Here is an 18,710-nt window from a genome sequence, read left to right as displayed (position 1 = left end):
GAAATAGTTATGTTTGAAGCACATCACTAATCAGCCTGTCTCCGGCTTCGCTGAGCAGCTTGCTGCTATCTACTCCGTATCTTGCACGCACACTGGCCCAATAATCTTCCTTGTCCTTCAGCTGCCCCCAGTCTTTGGAGTCGGAAACGAATCCAGGCCCTCCACCAGATTCCAACTGTTCGGATTGTCTCTACCCCTCCGTCTCCGAAAGAGCCCGCCTCCACTTGCGGGTAGCGGGGATTTCGATATTCGATCTTGGTGAGAGAGCTGTGAGTACTCCAAGATAGACATAGAGTCAATTATTTGGTTGAGGGCATGGCCATCAGCGCATAGCCTGGTGCTATGCTCTACGCGCCGCTATCTTTATCGGTTTTATTCTACCGCGCATATCTGACGCATACGCCTTTTATATATCCTAGATTGTACCATTGCGAGCTACGATAACCGTTTCGATGGTGTGCGCATCCTGTCAAGCCTCAGATTCGCCCAAATTCTCGTCTCCGTCTCCTCGTCTCGTTCGCCATCTATCACAGGGAAACACGCCGAGCGTCCTCCTCCGATAAGCATGCGCTGTCTTGGTCTGTCGCTGTCACCGAACATATCTGTCTGGGCTTGATTTACCATGGGGGAAAAGCTCGACCCGGAACTCTCTTCCGACGGACCTCACACGAAGTCGTCGTCCAAGGGTCAAGGGACCAGTACGGACAATGCTCCAGCGTCGAAGCGACGTTGTGTGAGCACAGCGTGCATTGCTTGCCGCAGGCGGAAATCAAAGGTAACAAGTGCCGGCCGCTAGGTTTATATGCGTTCAAAGTTCTGACGGTCTTCAAGTGTGATGGAAATCTTCCAAGTTGCGCCGCCTGCTCCTCCGTCTATCATACAACCTGTATTGTGACCATTCATCAGCTATCCTCGGAAGATGGCTAATATATACTAGGCGTTTATGATCCAAACTCCGACCACCGGCGAAAAGGAGTTTACAAGAAGGATACGGACACGTTAAGAACTAAGAACTCTACCTTGTTAACTTTGATTCAGGCGCTGCTCAACTATGAGGAGGAAGATGCCTTCGACCTGGTCCGCCAAATCCGGTCCTGTGATAACCTGGAAGACGTAGCGCAATCTCTCGTAAACCAGGAAAAGAAGTCGTCTGGTTGGCTGTCAAATGCGGTAATACATGAAGAGAACGATATCGCGCAGACGGATCAATTCGAGTCTGAATTGGCTGGAAAGATGAGCAACCTCGTGCTAGACGGATCCCGCAAGTTTATTGGCGGGACGTCAAACCTCATCTTCCTACCACCCGGATCGGAACTCAACGAGTTCAAGCCTGGCTTGGCTACTAACGGCGATCTGGAGGGATCCGTCACCCGGTGGACGACAGTTACTGATGATCAGCAGCTTATTAGCCATCTCTTGACAATGTACTTTTCATGGCATTATCCTTTCTTCACCACTCTGTCCAAGGAACTCTTCTACCGTGATTACTCTCGTGGAGTGCCGAGCCAGTATTGCTCTTCCTTGCTTGTTAACACGATGCTGGCCTTGGGGTGTCACTTCAGCTCCTGGCCAGGGGCCCGTGAAGATCCAGACAACTCTGCTACCGCCGGTGATCACTTTTTCAAAGAAGCGAAGAGATTGATCCTTGACAACGACGAGCTTGTCAACTCAAAGCTTTGCACCGTGCAAGCTCTGGCTCTTATGTCCGTACGAGAGGCCGGATGTGGCCGTGAAGGGAAAGGCTGGGTTTATAGCGGAATGAGTTTCCGCATGGCATTTGACTTGGGCTTGAATCTTGAGTCTTCGAGCTTACGAGATCTCAGCGAAGAAGAGATAGATGCAAGACGCATCACTTTTTGGGGTTGTTTCCTCTTCGACAAGTATGGTGCTGTCAAAACTTCACACAGATAAATGCTAATTGATCTAGATGTTGGTCTAATTATCTTGGACGGCAGCCTCAGTTCACGACAGCGAACACAAGTGTTTCCGCAGTGGATATTCTACCCAACGAAGAATCAACATTATGGTCTCCTTACAGTGATATGGGGCCTAGTCGGGAGTATGCACAACCTTCGCGGACAAGGGCAGTCGCAGACCAGATTTCCCAATTGTGTAAGATCAGTGGAGATCTAGTGGTGTTTTTCTACGACCTTGCTCCCAAAGAAAAGCCATCGTCCAAGCAACTGGAGCTAAAGAAGCTAAGTGAGATTCATACTCGCTTAGAAGCGTGGAAGAAAGGCTTGCCGAAGGAACTCGAGCCGCGCGAAGGCCAGCTTCCGCAGGCGCTACTCATGCAGTAAGTTAGTCTAGGAACTGAAAGCTAGCATTGTACTTACACCATTACAGCATGTTCTACCAACTTCTCCTCATTCACCTTTACCGCCCCTTCCTCAAATACACAAAGTCGACCTCCCCGCTTCCTCAGCATGTCTCTCCCCGCAAGCTATGCACTCAGGCGGCAGCTGCTATATCGAAGTTACTACGGCTTTATAAACGCACATACGGGTTTAAGCAGATCTGCAATATCGCCGTTTATATTGCGCATACAGCCTTGACAATCCACCTTCTCAATCTACCCGAAAAGAATGCACAGAGAGATGTAATACACGGCCTGAGACATCTCGAAGAGATGGGAGAGTCTTGGCTTTGTGCTCGCCGGACGCTTCGTATTCTCGACATATCTGCCAGTAAGTGGCAGGTACAACTACCGAGGGAGGCCGTTATCGTCTTCGAACAAACACATGCTCGATGGGGCTCGTGGGGCCCTTGGGACCAAGCAGCATCGCCTTCAACAACCTCGGATTCACCGCCATCCGTCAGCTCCCAGTCCGTGGTTGCCACCACGGATCTATCCCAACCTGTATCCCAGTCTGCGGGCAATCAGCCTGCCAATCCTTCTATGGGTACGTCTCCGAACCTAACACAGCCCGTAGCCTCTCAATATTCTTCCACGCCTTCTGGACCTGTCTCTGTATCTGCAATGCGTGCTGTTCAACGATCTTTCAGTGCTCAACTTGCACACAACGAAGCCCGACAACCTGAACCTACGTATCTAAGACCGGTCTCTACCAGCTATGGACCAGTTCCGTCAACTCAGTCTGCACAAGAGCAGTGGTACAGCCCAACTGAGGCACAATTCCGCGCATTTACTGCTGCTCACAGTATGCCTACAACATCAGCCCAATCTCCGTTGACCACCTTTGATACACCAGAAAATCTGGTTGAGGAAAGTCAGGACTGGTGGTCTCGCGACGTTAATGCACTACAACTCGGGGCCGAGGACTGGACTCAGAATTGGAATAATGGTCTCCCCACCACATCGGCCGACTGGCGCTATGTGGACAATGTCCCCAACATCCCTTCTACATCTGCGCCCGATGCCGATTACAAGCCTCCACAACCACCTCCCAACATGGCAAGACCGAATCAATATCCAACTGACCCTGTTGCGAACGTGAACAGCAACCAAACCAACATGATTTTCCCCGGCAGTTTTCAGCGATAGCAGGCCTATTCACCGCTGCGGATAATTGCTCTTCATGGGCTTGGTCTTGACGACGAATAGACTCGGTGTGCATGACTTTACGATGTGATTAAGATAATTCATTGACCTAGGCGACTCTTCATTAAATATATGTATCATGCCTTCTCCATATTTTAACACTTCTCTCGAATAGGCAGTTGGTGGACTCGAATCTCAGGCGTTGGTTCTATATGTGCGTGATATATGCCTTACACCTTATACTTTATACTCCGTATTCGTGTTCATTTTTCCTCATTTACCATATATACTTGATTTTCTAGAGAGTCAATGGCCTTCCCTTTCCGTTTCAGTGCTCACCCCTCGCCGCTTTTTGCTCACTGAGTAGACCTCACGCGCTGAGCACGCTCTGGACGAAGCTCGCCGCTCGTCGCTGAGCACCCTTTCGGACAGCTAGAATAAAGGGACTTGAATATCTCATAGTGAATGGCGGAGGCTACTCAGAAGACGGAAGATGGGCACCTTGCTCCCATCTGCCAAGTCAATGCCTACATTGTCCACCGTGGTCTTCTCAGGTAGCTGCACAACAGGATCTTCATCATTCTGATATGGGCCCAGTCCATGCGAATGCAGCTCCTACATGGGCCTTGTCAGTAGGAGTAGTGGTAGAGGAACTATAATGTACGCCTTGTTTAGTAAACACACGAGCCAGAAGATTCGGACTCTTTGTTCGGCCCACTCTGAAGGCACCAGGCATTGTCGGTGAAGATCCAGGGCATGCCGCAGCCAAATCGCAAGAACAATGAGTCCATCTATCTGGGGAAGATTGACATTGCTCCTTGCTAGATATACCTATACTTAGAGTGAGTATAGCTCTCGAATAAGCCGGGGATAGTCACGACTCCGAGGAGAGCGTTACACTCAGCATACTTGGAGGAAGCAGTATAAGCTGGGGTACTGCGGCCAGCGCATTCTTCAGATACGCATATGACCTGATACTACTTCCTTGCGCCGCGTCCAATGAAGATCGAGCGCGAGGGAACTTCTGGACATTCGGTCATAAGGTGGGTTAGGACCCAAGGACAGTAGCCATGCTAATGGGGCATATAATAATCTTCGTCACACGGGACCAGCATCCACGCTGGTACGAGCGGCGGCAGCATCTGCACACCATAACACCAGACCTTTCTTGATGAGCTGTGTGACTGGAATTAGCGACTTTTTTGCATGTCCTAGGAGGCTCGCCGCCAGTGAATGATCACCGACTGAGACCGGGTCATCAAAGCTAGATGCGGTGGTGAATGGGCTTAGGATCTGTGCTCCTGCAGCAGTCAATGCAGGGTCGATATTGTCCTCTGTGCACTGGCATTACAGTCGTACATTCGTATAATACTGGGAAAGCAGAGCTACATCAGCACGCTGGACCTTGTCTGTGTACATCTCTCGAGGGGACAATGACAACGGGATAAGCCTTTCCGGCACTAGGGCAGCCTTGCACGAGTGAGCATGCGCTGAATCTCATCATCGCTCTGTCTCAGGACCCTACTTGCTCAGGTATCAGACGAGGTCAGCGTGATTCCGGCGGCACTCGGTCACCTCCTACTCTAGAACTCTCAGTGCGCGGTCCCGTCGTTCGCGTAAAGTCCTCTGCGCTCTCCTATCACTTATGCGCTTCTTCTCCGTGGAGCTCAGGGTCTGACGCCGTCCTTCCTGCTGCTCCATATATATATATATATCAATACCCTGAATGTTGGGCATGGCCAGCTGGGCCGGCGGTCTCCAGGGTGCTGGCAAAGATATCACCATGCTCCACTGAGCAGGCCCGCAGCCGCGCCAAAGTCTCTAGGCTGGGAATATACCCCGCGCATTTCCCCAGAATCCCAGGATTCTCTGCGTATTCCAGCTTCCGGGTCTCCGCTAAACCGTGCGCTTGGGGCTGGACGGAGGGCGTCCGGCGAGTCAGCGCTGACTTGCCCTGCCTATGCAGAAACCAACCAATGCAGGCCAAGGAATTATGCACCTCGAGACTGATTGTTGTAGGTGGAATCGATCAAAGTAAGTAGAGCAAGTATTTCTTGACATTTGCTTGGGTGAAATGGGGTATATAACCGGCCGCTGGCACTTGCTGGTCCCCCATAAACTACCAAGATATCCGACTCTCAACATAACATGGCTCCACAACTCATGAAAGCAGCAGTCTGCAAAAAGGTAAATAATTCCCATACCTGCGGGTATTCATGTTATCCTACAGCCTCTGGCTAACCTGAATAGACTGGACAACCGATCGTCATCGAGCAGGTGCCTGTGCCGGTTCCACAAGGCCGCGAAGTGCTGGCCCGCGTCCAGGCCGTGTCGCTGTGTCATTCGGACATCACCATCACAAGTGGAGGTCTAGGACCCATTCAGGTCCCGTTTATTGTCGGCCACGAAGCTGTCTCTGTAGTCGAAGCTCTTGGCCCCGATTCTGCCAAATGGGCTTCAAGTCGGTGACCAAGTTGGCGCACCACTGTGGCACGGCATGTGCCTGCAGTGTATAGATTGTTAGGAGCGCAACTCAGTCTTCTGTCCTACAAAGATGGTAAAAGGCCTTACTGCGCCAGGGTACTTTGCGGAATATACGCTTGTCGATGCCGCCAGTGCAGTGGTCATCCCAAAGGATGTCATCGCGTCCCCCGCATCACTTGCACCTCTTTTCTGTGCTGGCCTTACTGTTTGGAATGCATCAAAACGAGCGAGATTACAGGTTACAGACGTTGTCGCCATTGTTGGAGCCGGTGGTCTTGGACAGATCGCCTGCCAGTACGCCCACGCAATGGGAGTGCGGGTGATTGCACTAGACATACACGACTAGCAGCTGAAAACTGTCAAGGATAATGGAACATCCCAAGTGACCAGGTTGCGAGTCGGCTTGCTGCCCTCATTGATGGACGGCTCGTTGATACAGTCGTTGTGACTTCTGGAGCAGTTCCCGGCATATGCAACTACCTTGAGTTCTGTCCGGGCAGAGGGACGAATTGTGGCGGTTGGTATTCCCAGCAAAGATATCCCGATCGCCATTAGCCAGCTTATCTCTCGGGCGCTGCAGTATGTCAGTCTTCCGTAACGCTACATCATATACTGATCAGCCACAGGTTGATCGGCGCCCTAGTCCCTGGCCGGACTGCAGCTAGCGAGTGCCTCGAGTTTTCGCTGAGGAAAAACATCCTCTCTAAAAGTCAATCCCAGAAAATTCCGCTTGGAGGATATCAATGAGATGATCGATCTTATGAAAGCTGGCAAGGTGGAGAAGGGAAGAATGGTGGCGCAGTTCTTTTAGGAGATACTGCATATGTGAGAGGTGTTTCGAAAAGGAAAGGCATTCACAGTAGCTCTTGAAACAGATTAGGGAGAGCTATGACAATTCAGTCAGATAGGTCACAGGAAGCTTTAATAGAAGTCAATGCCATAAGCCGATCAGATACCTTCAACCGATTCTTCATCCCACGCCAATATGAGGGTTATAGCTAGAATTAACTGTACGAGGTAGCATTTTCATTGTAGACCTAAAGTCTTTCAAAAGCTAAAATCCTGTATTTCTTTCTATTTTCTGCTGAAAGTGAAGATGGGTTTGCGCACTGGTGTGGCTGTAAACCCTTCTACGTCTCATGCTCGCAACCAGAGGGCACCCACGTGACAGGCAGACATCGCACTCTGATGTCTTGTTTGCTATGTGAGAGAGATACATGGGTCAGTAATAGGTGAATAGGATGCTTCTAATGGAAGTCTGATTAACTGAGCCTATAAGATTCATGTCTGTGTAGCATTGTGTGGACATCGAACAGTGTCTTGCCCCCAGCACCCGTGCCCTAAGTCTAAGTCAGAGCTCGACTAATACAATGGGCGACTCACTTAATAAAACCTGTTTTAGACTCTGTATAGTGTCTCAACGTGTACTCGACCAATTTGCGACCAATGTTACTCAACTGGAACCCTCCCATCGGGATCTGCGGGCCACATGGTACACCTCCTACCAGTAGACCCAGCAAAGCCCTGGCTTCTTTAACATAGCTACATATATGGTTGAACTGGGCTTTGTCAACAAGAGGGCCATACCATGTGTCAGGATGCAAAGGGTCTGCCCTGATATTTGCTGCAATACCTAAATGTTGGAGGGCATTAATCTGAGTGTGCAAGATAGGACCGTAGCTGGATTCCACTGCAAAAATGAGGGAACTTGCCAGCGTAATGATTCCACACGTTCGTCGAAGGTGTTTATCATTGCGTCGTCCGGAGGTTTTTGGGCGCCGTGACCCAACAAGCAGTCCCAAAGCTCTGTGAATAGTAACGCATGGTTGTAGCAGAAGTAAGTATGGTGGATAGGAGCAGCGGGATCCTCTGATGGCAGTGCCTCTAGGTCGGTCCGTAGTTTGCTGTCGTCGATATGCAGGGGCAGAGCAACATCCAAGGCAACATCCAAGTCACAACGTCGGATCAGGTAAGGCAATTGCATGTTTCTGAGACATGTAGCTCCAGTTAGAATGTTGTCCAAGCAATGCGCCGCAGATGGTCCTCAAATGGGGAACATGAACTCCAGCCTTTCGTTGTATAACCCTAGCTGAAAACAGAGCCTCGCCATGGAGGCCACTGCATCATAAGCTAGCTCGTTTCTACTCGTGTAGATCAGGTACATTGTCTTGAGCACTAGGCACTGAATGCTCCTGATATTTAGCATCCCAGGCCAGGCACTCAAGACGTGTTCTGCGTGCTGGAACTCAGCCCAGCCAGCTGTAGTTGACTTGTTGCCTTCCACCGTTTCGCCAGCCATTACCTGGATCACTGCCAAAATCAGGTCAACCATTGCTGATAACTGGAGCTGCTCCTGAGATCAACTCTTCCCCGCAAGTAGTGATTCGATATTCCCATACAGCTGTGCTTCATTGAGACGAGGGACCCGGGGGTTGACCTTGACCATATAATGCCGCACCATGGTCCGCATGCGCTGCACCTCGAGCAGCCTTGCCTGTATTCCATCTGTTTATATCGATGGCACAAGCACTACGAATGGAGGACTCGGTACGAAATGCGACGACCTTGGTATAATTCGTTGGGAATCTCCCGGCGTAGGAGATCGCCGCGCAGGCTCGTTCGAGTGGCCGAGCAAAAGGGTCGAATTCGATGACGCTGCCAGCTCTTCTGGAGTCTCATTCTGCTGGCATCGCTGCTCCTGGTCGCTTGCCAGTGAAGTCAGTCTGGCCTGTGCCGTTTGCGACCGTGATGGTTCTAGGGGATATTGGCCACTTGATGCTGGCGACGGACTTGCTTTAGGGGGCATCTCGTCCGATGGCTTTCGAACTCGCGCTGGTCCTGCTGCATGGCGACAGTCAATGGATTCCAGGAGGCCATTCTCGCAAGGTAGCTGGCCATCACACTAGTGGATATCGCGGTGCTGTCAGTTGCAAGATCTGTTGTTGCCAGCAATATATGACTTCTCACCTTGGTCTTGGGTCGCCGACAGTCGAGACTAAGAAATACTGTGGTCAGAGATTCAGCAAGACTGACTATCTAAGAATACATACCACGCTTTTGAGACGTATCGGCCTCGTCGCGGCGGTCGTCGGCGGTATTTAGAGCTTCCTGTCGCCGCCCCTTCAAACAGTCATCCTATTTCCATGTCCCTTCAGTCCTGTTCTCAATGAGTGCTGTCGGTCGAGATACCATGGAGCCTATGCCCGATCAAAACCAGCCTTCTTAGGCAACCAGAAGAACCCGGCAACGGCCAAACCCCGGATACACCAAGAGGATGGAATACGGAGAAAGGAAGCGAAACGACTAACGGACGAATGAGACGTGCCTGGGAAGCTACTATGGGGCTTAGAGGAGCTTGTGTAAGTACATTAGACCTTAGGCTAAGAAAATGGGCATAACTGACGATTCGTCATTGAGCGAGTCAGCGCTTTTATGTGTGGATCTAGATTCTACAGCTGGACCAGGCGCCGCCCTGCATCGACAAGTGCGCTGCCTCGTTCACCATCTCCTGGACAATCTGGCTTGCTGGTAACTTCTCCGTTACCATGGCTGCGACTTTGCCCATGAGCACGGGGTGCTCGTTGTCCAGCTCTTCTTCGTCGTGTGGCTTTGCCTTGCGTTCCTGGTCCATAGGAATGAGGCCTTGAGACTGTAGCTGCAGCTTTTCCTCTCGCCGGTTTTCTTCCCAGCGACGGAGATACGGCGTTGCTCTGGCATGCAGTGGCCGTCCCGTGAAGACCGTTGTACGAATGATATCGCCATGGCCAGCTTCTTGAACGGCTTGCTGGTGCGAGGAAGACGACCCAGCCTCATCGCAGAGAATAAATCGGGTCCCTATCCAGACTGCACTCGCCCCCAGCATGAGGGCCGCCGCCAGAGACTGTCCGTTGAAGAGGCCCCCAGCTGCAACAAGGATGATTTGCCGGTCCGTGAACTTACTCTTCTGGTTACCGATTACTTTTTCGACAGCAGGGATCAGAATGACTGTGGGAATATCCCCCGTATGCCCGCCGCCTTCTCCTCCCCGGGAGCAGAGCAAGTCTGCACGGCGTCAATTACCTTTTGCGCGTGGTGTGGATGGCAAACCATATTCATGTACAGCACACCACCTTCATGCAATCGCTTGACGACCCGGGCAGGAGGAATACCCACGGCGCACACGAACAGTTTGGCGCCACTCTCGATGATGATCTCAATCAGCCCATCGGGCTTTTCATGCGAGTAATCGTAACTTTGGAGGACCTTTGTTAGAGCTAAGCGTACCATTAGGGTTGTGGACTTTGACTTTCGCGCATTACCGCCCACCTGAGGTATGAGCAGATCAACGCCAAACAGGCTGTTTTTGTCTACCAAATAGCCTTTCAGCTCTTCCAACGCCTTGCGCAGCTGGTCTAGCGTGTAAGTGCCGCCTCCAATGACTCCCAGACCCCCAGCATTGGACACTGCTGCAGCCAGCTTGGGGAGGACACCGCGAACATTCCGGCTAGAAGGACCGGGTTTCGAATCCCCAGAAGGTCCGTTGCTGCCGTTGAGATCTTTTCTATATGAATGTTTAATACACCGACTTTTCCACTGAAGTGAGGGTAATTCTCACGGGATAAAGCCATATGGGAGCGAATCAATAAGCCAGCAAGTGGTGATCGTCTAGACAGAGTAGATGAGGGTTGCTAAACTTGGGGTTAGCGGATAGAGGAAACAATGACAAGCGCATCAATAAATCCACATATCACAACCTCACCATTCCTCATGTCTTCCAAATAGATTTCTCGTTATTTAACAAGCCGACGTCCCCTGCCCAGTCGCGACCTTACTAGGCGTAGTGTGGATCTGCGGCCCTTTTGTAGCTGAGATGGAATTAGTCGGCAAGCGCATTTCCGGCTGGAATAAGGCTAGATACTCGACATTTTCGTCAGCAACCAGGAAACTCAGTGCAAAGTTATTAATATCGTAGCCCTATGATAAACTGCACTTGACTGGCAATCAAATCACTACGTCCCTTGTTGCTTCCGTCCAAAATGGTGCACCCTTACCAAATCCCGGTTGTTGTAGGCGTTGGTGATCTTAAGAACCCCTCGCTCACCGTGGAAGATGATATCGAACCATTGGACCTCATGTCAAAGCAATTGAAGCTGCTTTGAACCAGTCTCTCCGTCGCCAACAGTAGTGCGCTCCAGTCGGCTATCGACAGCATTTTGGTCGTAGCCAACTGGACCTGGCCTTACCCTAATACCGCTGAGCTTATCGCCGGTCGACTCGAATGCCATGCCACTCATTTGTGCCCACTCTATAATACCACATCAGGTTCAGCTTCGAGGGCCACAGGACACTGAAGAAACACACCTTCATCTTTAATCCCACATGGTAGACTGATGCCTCGTCGATATTCGGCGGGCATGTCCTGGAAAGCAAGGCCCGCTCTTCGTATCGAATTTGCTCTTCACGGGGGACGCCGCCGGCTGCCTCCCACTCATGGACGTGCGGATTCACATATTCTTCTAGGTAATCGCGCACGTATTTACGAAGCTTCCTATGCGATTCGTTGTAGTAGGGGGATCGCAGTGAATTGTACCAGGCCGGCTCGGCGAATGGAGCTGGGTTGCCGTAGGGGTGCAGCGCCGTTGTTGCGGGGCGTCGTGTCGAGTTCGATGGATTTTAGGAGGCGAAAATGAAGCATGAAAACGAGACTTTGAACAGTAACCGCATAGGAATGGTATATTTCCACAATGTATATATATGTCAGTCCTCCAATTCCGCCGGAATCGAGAGCCGAGGTCCATGTAAATCACCGAGCGTTCCCTGGTATATATGGTGGATAGAGAAATACCTGAGTATATCCAGATATTCAACATCATTTATAGACACATAGTAATCTATAGGATCTGTATTGCTCAGTTCACGAGGCACAGTCTCCAGGTCTAAGGGAACTTTGCTTTCATCAGTCCTTGTCACTCTTTGAGGCTATAGCCAAGGCTCTACGCCAGGTAAAACAGCTGCTTAGAAGGTGCCTCTGCTCAGCCTCTAGCGAAATTTTAAAACCATGGCCATCGTCTCTTTGCATTTCTGACTGGCTGTACTCATAGATCTACCGGAAAATTGATTGTGGTCACGGACTACATTCCTACCAACCTTGGGACAATCCACCATGCGGTACAGCACATGCTCCGGAACTCATTTGGCCCTCATCTGAATATTTCAGTCTGTTGATGATCTGGTTGTGGCTAGGCTTTTATAATCGGGCATTTAGGTGGTTGATGTACATCTTCAGACTTCCTATAGAAGCTATCTGATACTGGCTCATTTTGGCCGCCAGATCCTTGCAAGGGATATGCGCTTTCACGATGATTTGTACATGATTAGTCCATTGAAACTGGATTATAGATCTCTTGCTGGAACTCTATCACGGAGTGAGTCTTCACTGCTCCACGAACCTTATAACTTCGTGTCGTTGGGTAGACATCTTAAGAGAGCGACTTGGCTTCCGTTTCTTATTTACACCAGGTTTTACCTCTTAAATAGACTCGTATCGAGGGCCAGTTGGTTGTTTCACAGACTTTCAGAAGCGCTCTTAGAAAGCTTGCTATTGTGATAGGAGGTTAGTACAAACTATCCAGACTGTATCGAGTTCCAGCATTGACACCAGAAGGCTCGAACGGTGTTGGCATTGCATATGTTCGGGCCTAGAGTAAATACGGGTAAGTTCACAGCTGAATCAGGCAATGGTTAGAAGCAGCATTCATCAATATACACAGGACAAATATTGTGGTTGTGATATCACGAGAATTTCAACAAGGGTTACTACAGAGAACCAAAGTTAGGGCTTTCCCTCAATCTATTATTGCCAAGTGATTTGATACGAATCTAGCACTAATTTGTGAAATGCGTGACAAACTGGGATAATGAAGTTAAGCTATTTGAAACTGCAGATACATTTCCCCCAGAACAGCGAGATCAGCATCATGTTGCGAAGGCCAGAGTTGCCATGTCAGACTGCGTGGCGGACTTGAAGGTAAACTCCTAGAGTTAACCTGTAAACTTAGCATGAGTGGTAGAGTTGACTGGATTTCAGAATTGAAATTCTCCCCAAGCCAGAATTCAAGATGGTGGATATTAATTCACAGGTACTATATATAATGCTAAGCTTGCCATTTATTATTTCCGCAAAGCAATGGCGTGGATCATATTACGACGGTTGCCTCTCTTGGGGACCAACAGCTGGCTACCAGAAATGGATGGACCGGAATAAACCGTGTCTAATCTGCAGTTCTCTGCAGTTCGAGCATGGTGCAGTCCTTGAGACACATCCTGTCTCATACGGGTCGAGAGTGCTATGTATAGCGCCAAGGTTTATCAAAACAGCTATTATACTGGAAGTGTTTCTCAACAGTAAGGTCGAGATAATTGATGATGCAGTTGAAGCATTATTGAGACTTCTCAATGATCAGCGCATTTATGGTATGTATTTGCCCGGGTGTCTTGTTAGACCGTACATCATATTCATCCATACTAAGCCTACTAGGTCGCACTTTTGCCATTGTTCCATGAGCGCGGCACAGGAAAGGTTATGTTGATATGACGATGATGATTACACGCCAGAGAAGCATTGATTCGTCGATATCGATCTAAAGATGCTCAAGAGAATGGGTGACCATGAGACTTGACTTATGAATAACTTCCTATTTCTCTACATCGAGAGAAGTACGGTGAAAATGGCAACATATTCCCTTATACCCAAGGTGCGGCGCAACCCTATGAGCCAGCTGTCTTCTGATGCTACTGACCTAGGCGACGACTCTGTCTAGGTTGCCAAACATTATTCAAACACTCTCAACCAAAATCTCCAAATCTCGGTTTTGTGACTTTCGTGTCTCCTTCTCTCTCCATAGTCATCATCGTGTTGTTCGTTCGTTTCAATATGCCGAATCACAAGCACCGCGAAACCGTTTCATCGTCCGTCAAGCCCTCGGTGCACTTCTGTCTGCGTTGCGTCCGTACTCAGCTCAAGAAATTTGTTGTTTCTGGTTCTGTGCCTTCACAATCGAATATGTCCAAGATGCGGTGGCTTCTGTGCTATATCCACAGTGCTGGGAGCGTAATGCCACTTGTTTATCTGTCTGTTTTATTCCGTTCCATCATGGTTCTGTTACTGACTTGTCATGGAAGACGGCTGCAGGTATGATAGGCGATGCGAAGGATTCGGCAGCAACTCTTAAGTGGTACGCTGAGCTTTTCCAACGTCCGTTTACCTGGTCTTCTGAAGTGAGGGAGGACGTAAATACTGCTGTTGTCGACTTGGTGGCTTGGTTCTTGTCCGCCGAAGGAGCACATCGTAAAGCTCATGGGATTACGGCAACCACAAAAAAGGCAATCGTTAAAGAATCGACATCGTATCGCGAGTACGTAGATTCGAAGAGGTTGGAGCTCCATTGGGTGAGGACGCCTGGGCCGACCGACAATGAAGTTATATGGGAGGAATGGCGGTCCAAACGTATGCCTCGTCCTTTTGCCGGGGAGGAGGGTTCTTTGTTTGGTCACTTGCCAAACGGCAGTTCTTCGATGCCTGCCCGGAAACTGCCCGTAACTGGTATATCGACATTGCGGACTTTGATGAGAGAATTACGGATGTTGAGGAAAGTTTTCCTGTATTTTTGACGCCTGAATTGGTAGGATATCGTCGTGTTTTTGTTCTGATCACTTCCAATATTCCATAGCATGTAAGGTAGCATGCAGTAATCTCAGCAAATGAGATTATCATAGGTTGAATCACAATATTTGCCTCCGTATGACCGTATTCAGTCACATTCAACTATACTTGTTCGCACTACATAGTTTTCATTCCTTTCGGCTGTACAGGTTGCGTACTAGGTGTAAGAGCTAACATTGAATGTCAGGACTTGATTACATCAGGGCGGTTACTTAGAGTAGAATATATCGACTGTATGTGACAGCTTGCCATACATAGAATTTTCCTATTTTGGATAAAAGAACTGCAAGCTCCAGTTTGCCGATGCTTATGCTGAGATTTCTATTATTCCTATAGTTGAAGAGTTATGTTCTTCTAACTGCTATCTCAGGCTAGAATGCTCATTATTTCTTCTTGCAATGAGCAAGGTTCGTTCGATGTATGAAGTATTATTGATTGTGGATTGTTTTCTGAAAGGATAACGAAGGCAGTTGGCCGAGTCATGAGGTCTAAGGTACTTTTATAAGCAAGGACCCATAGCATGATATTGTAACTACAATCTGTATAGCAAATTTATGCCTTTTTGAAATAACTTGTTGAGAGTTTTGGGCTAACCAGAACGAAATCGCTCAAACAATAGAAGGCAGCACTAGATTGATTCTTGAGGGCAGAATGGAACTCTTCATAATGAGCCGCGGGCCGAGGAAACGTGTGTAGTTCAATACTATTCTGAAGGGTTCAATAACTGCGAATTTCTACTCATAACTCAACTAGGACTTATTTTTTGATGTTCAGAAAATTCTCATCCATTTTGTTAAACAAAGCGTGCGAGTGGAAAGGCTAGGTAGATATCTAGTGTCGTCATCAATGCTGGAAGTAGGTTTCGAGGAAAGTACGTTGAGAAATGAAAATGCTTAGACGGAGAAGATTTGAGGGGGAAAAGAGCCGTAGAGGAATTCGAGAGATGGAAGAGATAAGGGCATATATAGTGATGTGTGAAGAGAGTAGGCTGAGATGTTGGCTCTGGAGAGAGGAAGGAGGGGGCGGGGTATGGTGGTTGGTATCACTATGAATGGAGACTGGTCAGCAAGCCATTCACTAGGGTTTAGGAAGTAAAGAGGAACAGGAAAAGGGCTCACCAAGAAATAATCAGCAACTGGCTTCTTCGCAGGCATACCCCTTGTATCCTGCGCAGCGGCTTCAAAGACCCTATATCTTCGTCCAGGGCTACGCAGGGCCTGCTTATCGACACCACTGGACAAGATGCCATTACTCCGACCTTGGTCGCCATTGCTCCTTGTGACTGTGCCACCGCTGCTCGTATCTTCGCCTAATTCCAGGATAGCAGCAACATTCCCGCAACGATAGCAGTAGTTCGGTGCGGACCAAACGGTGACGATCCCACCGTCAAACATCTCCTTGTACCCCTCCATGACGAGCTGGTGAGCGCGCGCAATGAGAGACAGGTCGTTCTTGTAGTTGAACTGCTTGACGATGTCGGCGCCGAAGAGAAAGCCTGCGCCGCGGGGACTAAGGCCCCAGCCATCAATCTCGTCTGGGTCGGACCAGAGGAGGTCACACATGGCGCCTTCGTGGGGAACTTCTTGTTTGCGGTCAATAAGGCGGATTTTGTCGACTGTATCGATGAGGGGGGAAAGGCCACCGTGCACGCAGAGGACGGCGCCGGTTCGGCTGCTATTGTTGCTGCCGGATGCGCTGCCGGATGCGCCTGTCCCTGGTGCGCCGGATCGCATGGGTGTCTGGCTTTGATCTCTTGAGGGTGATGTGTTTCCGTTATCTAGTGACGTTCTTGATCTGGGCCTATAGGTGTTCATGAGGACTTCCCCTTTGGAGTTTAGCACCTCGGTCTCCAGCTCGCTGTCATCGGTCGACATGGTTGATTGCGTCGTGTCGTTGTAACTTGGTCCTGACGGCTCCAGCTCTGAACTGGCTCCAAGGACTAAAGCCCCGAGTGCTAGATAGTCAAACACCTCACAGCAGTACCTCCAAACATTGGCACTTCCGTACTTGCGGATGCACTCGTCATAAAACCCGTACACTGTCGTGATCTGTCGGGACTCGTGGTTGCCGCGAATCAACGTGATGCGGTCTGGATAGCGGACTTTCAGACAGAGAAGAAGAAGAAACGATTCCAACGAGTAGAATCCCCGATCGACGAAGTCGCCCATGAATAGGTAGTTGGTGTCTGGAACGTCTCCGCCAACACGGAAGAGCTCCATCAAATCGTGAAACTGACCATGAATATCCCCGCATATCGTAACTGGCGCATCAACGCAAACAACATTCCCTTCTTCTATCAGGAGTTCTCGCGCTTTGTAACAGAGTTCGCGGACTTGGGCCTCGGGGATTAAGCGACAGGCGCGAAGTTGGGCGATCGCCCTGCAAGGAGGAGGCAGCGTTAGTTCAAACTGGAAATCGCATGGATTATGTGGCACGGTACCTATCCAGATCACTCATGTTAACTCAGCGCAAATGAAAGGCTGATACTGTGAGAACAGTCAGGTCTGAAAGAAGGTTACTTGGTGGGTCCTGAGCTCTCGATGACTGAGAAGTCGGCGGGGAGACCGAGACAGCTGTTGGAGGCTCTGGATAGAAAGAATGGTCCACTACGTGTATGGAAACGAGACGATCATCTTCTTCTCATCTGATGGTCGTTGTAGAGTAGTTCAGAGTGAAAAAAAAGGAAAGATGAAAAAAGAATGCCTGCAAAGAGGTGCTGTAGGGTTTTGCTGATGGCGGGAGATGCTCTGGCGCCTCAGGTCGCTCTCCTCGCGTTTCGCTGGGCGGGAGACCGTCCAACCAATAGCAGCGCTTATAGATAAGATTAGATCGCCGCGACCATCACTGAACTGCTCCCTTCCGCCGGCTGAGTCCAAGACTCCAAGTGCGGCTTCATCCGGCCAGGCTACTTACCTATTACCTTTCCCTCCGCATTGCCAATCGGACAGGCCATGTCTCGCTAGGGCATGATCTAGCTCAATTGCACTGATATCTCCACCATTCCCTCCTGGACTGTACGGTATACCCTCTACCTCTCTTGTATTATTATCGTGACTGATCAGCCCACATAGACTAAACGACCATCCAATGCCGACGTGACCGTTCTGAATACACGGAGTGCCTCTCGAATTCGATCAACTCAGCCTCTACGGACATGCCACCCCATCTTCATCCGCGGTCGCGGTCGACAACCGGCCTCTTCGCCGGCACACTCCTCGCGTCCCTTGTGGTCGTCGGCATCCCACATTTATTCCCTTGCCCGGCCCCGCGCACCACATTTGCCGACTCTGAGATGATTATTGGTCCCGATGGACAGCAAATTCACCGAGTACGACGGAGGAGACGTAGGGATGCCGAAATGAGCGCACAAGGAGGGAACGTGCTTCCACAGAAGCCAACAACCACGGCGGACGAAGAAGTTACCACGTTTCTGCAATTGGAAGAGGAGGCAAAGCAATATGCCACTCCTGGACGTGAATGCCCAGTACCCAAACCTACGGGGATCATAGGGAACTTGCTGGGTTTCTCGAAAGGGTTAGATGCGCAAGGAGAAAGACGACAGGTGGATGTTGGAGGGCAGCCAGGCCAATAATTTGGATGCATATTAGAGTGTGACAGACTGGAGGAGATGCTATGACAGGCCAATGACTATCTTTCGACGACCTCGATTGGGCCTACGAAATAGCACCGGTAAACCCATCAAGCGGACGGTGCAAAAAACCAAACCAGCGATATACCCTTTGTACATATACACTATGGCCTGTTTCCATATGGTGGGATCGATGCTTAGAGAGGTCTTATATGTAACAGCTAAAATGATCATTCTGTATACAAGTGATGACTCGACTCTGCCTGCTCAAGAAATCATCGTCGAAAATCTTGTATGACATGCGCTTGGACCGCTCCAGTGTGGCGCTAAGCCGAATGGGGTCACTTAACAATAGCGCCCGCTAGCCGGTTGGCTCGAAGTTGAGGCCAGCATACTCCGATACTCCGACCATTGTGACGAAGCTCTTCTTCTTC

At 49.8% G+C, this 18,710-nt stretch overlaps 6 protein-coding genes across 6 annotated transcripts, besides 2 other annotated features; 2 read left to right on the top strand and 4 right to left on the bottom strand.

Moving 5' to 3' along the window:
* Positions 1 to 1,107: part of a sequence feature (contig 1.230 1..4800(1)) that runs on past the window's edge.
* On the top strand, positions 623 to 3,505 carry nirA (nitrogen assimilation transcription factor nirA; the record flags this gene model as incomplete). Its single annotated transcript, XM_050611071.1, has 5 exons — positions 623 to 775; positions 832 to 886; positions 938 to 1,880; positions 1,928 to 2,296; positions 2,347 to 3,505. 5 exons carry the CDS (start codon positions 623 to 625, stop codon positions 3,503 to 3,505), a joined length of 2,679 nt encoding a protein of 892 aa, XP_050469337.1.
* Positions 1,108 to 18,710: part of a sequence feature (contig 1.4 576..155056(-1)) that runs on past the window's edge.
* On the bottom strand, positions 3,959 to 4,921 carry ANIA_00099 (uncharacterized protein; the record flags this gene model as incomplete). The annotated part of the gene is made up of 5 exons (XM_652611.1): positions 3,959 to 4,084; positions 4,122 to 4,333; positions 4,412 to 4,526; positions 4,607 to 4,795; positions 4,862 to 4,921. The coding sequence occupies 5 exons, from the start codon at positions 4,919 to 4,921 to the stop codon at positions 3,959 to 3,961; spliced, it is 702 nt and encodes a 233-aa protein (XP_657703.1).
* ANIA_00100 (uncharacterized protein) lies at positions 5,651 to 6,797 on the top strand (the record flags this gene model as incomplete). The annotated part of the gene is made up of 5 exons (XM_652612.1): positions 5,651 to 5,689; positions 5,753 to 5,963; positions 6,082 to 6,305; positions 6,447 to 6,565; positions 6,707 to 6,797. The coding sequence occupies 5 exons, from the start codon at positions 5,651 to 5,653 to the stop codon at positions 6,795 to 6,797; spliced, it is 684 nt and encodes a 227-aa protein (XP_657704.1).
* Positions 7,117 to 7,970, bottom strand: ANIA_00101 (uncharacterized protein; the record flags this gene model as incomplete). The annotated part of the gene is made up of 3 exons (XM_652613.1): positions 7,117 to 7,186; positions 7,370 to 7,619; positions 7,718 to 7,970. 3 exons carry the CDS (start codon positions 7,968 to 7,970, stop codon positions 7,117 to 7,119), a joined length of 573 nt encoding a protein of 190 aa, XP_657705.1.
* Positions 9,429 to 10,697, bottom strand: ANIA_00102 (nitronate monooxygenase; the record flags this gene model as incomplete). The annotated part of the gene is made up of 5 exons (XM_050611070.1): positions 9,429 to 9,889; positions 9,926 to 10,027; positions 10,093 to 10,195; positions 10,250 to 10,526; positions 10,660 to 10,697. The coding sequence occupies 5 exons, from the start codon at positions 10,695 to 10,697 to the stop codon at positions 9,429 to 9,431; spliced, it is 981 nt and encodes a 326-aa protein (XP_050469336.1).
* Positions 15,581 to 17,370, bottom strand: ANIA_00103 (uncharacterized protein; the record flags this gene model as incomplete). Its single annotated transcript, XM_050611068.1, has 4 exons — positions 17,128 to 17,370; positions 16,615 to 17,066; positions 16,019 to 16,358; positions 15,581 to 15,881 (listed from the first exon to the last, which is right to left on the bottom strand). The coding sequence occupies exons 1-4, from the start codon at positions 17,142 to 17,144 to the stop codon at positions 15,581 to 15,583; spliced, it is 1,110 nt and encodes a 369-aa protein (XP_050469335.1). The 5' UTR covers positions 17,145 to 17,370.

Source organism: Aspergillus nidulans, chromosome VIII (genome assembly GCF_000011425.1).
Source record: "Aspergillus nidulans FGSC A4 chromosome VIII".
Taxonomy (NCBI): domain Eukaryota; kingdom Fungi; phylum Ascomycota; class Eurotiomycetes; order Eurotiales; family Aspergillaceae; genus Aspergillus; species Aspergillus nidulans.
Note: the sequence above shows the minus strand (reverse complement) of the source record. Positions and strands in the feature narration are given on the sequence as shown.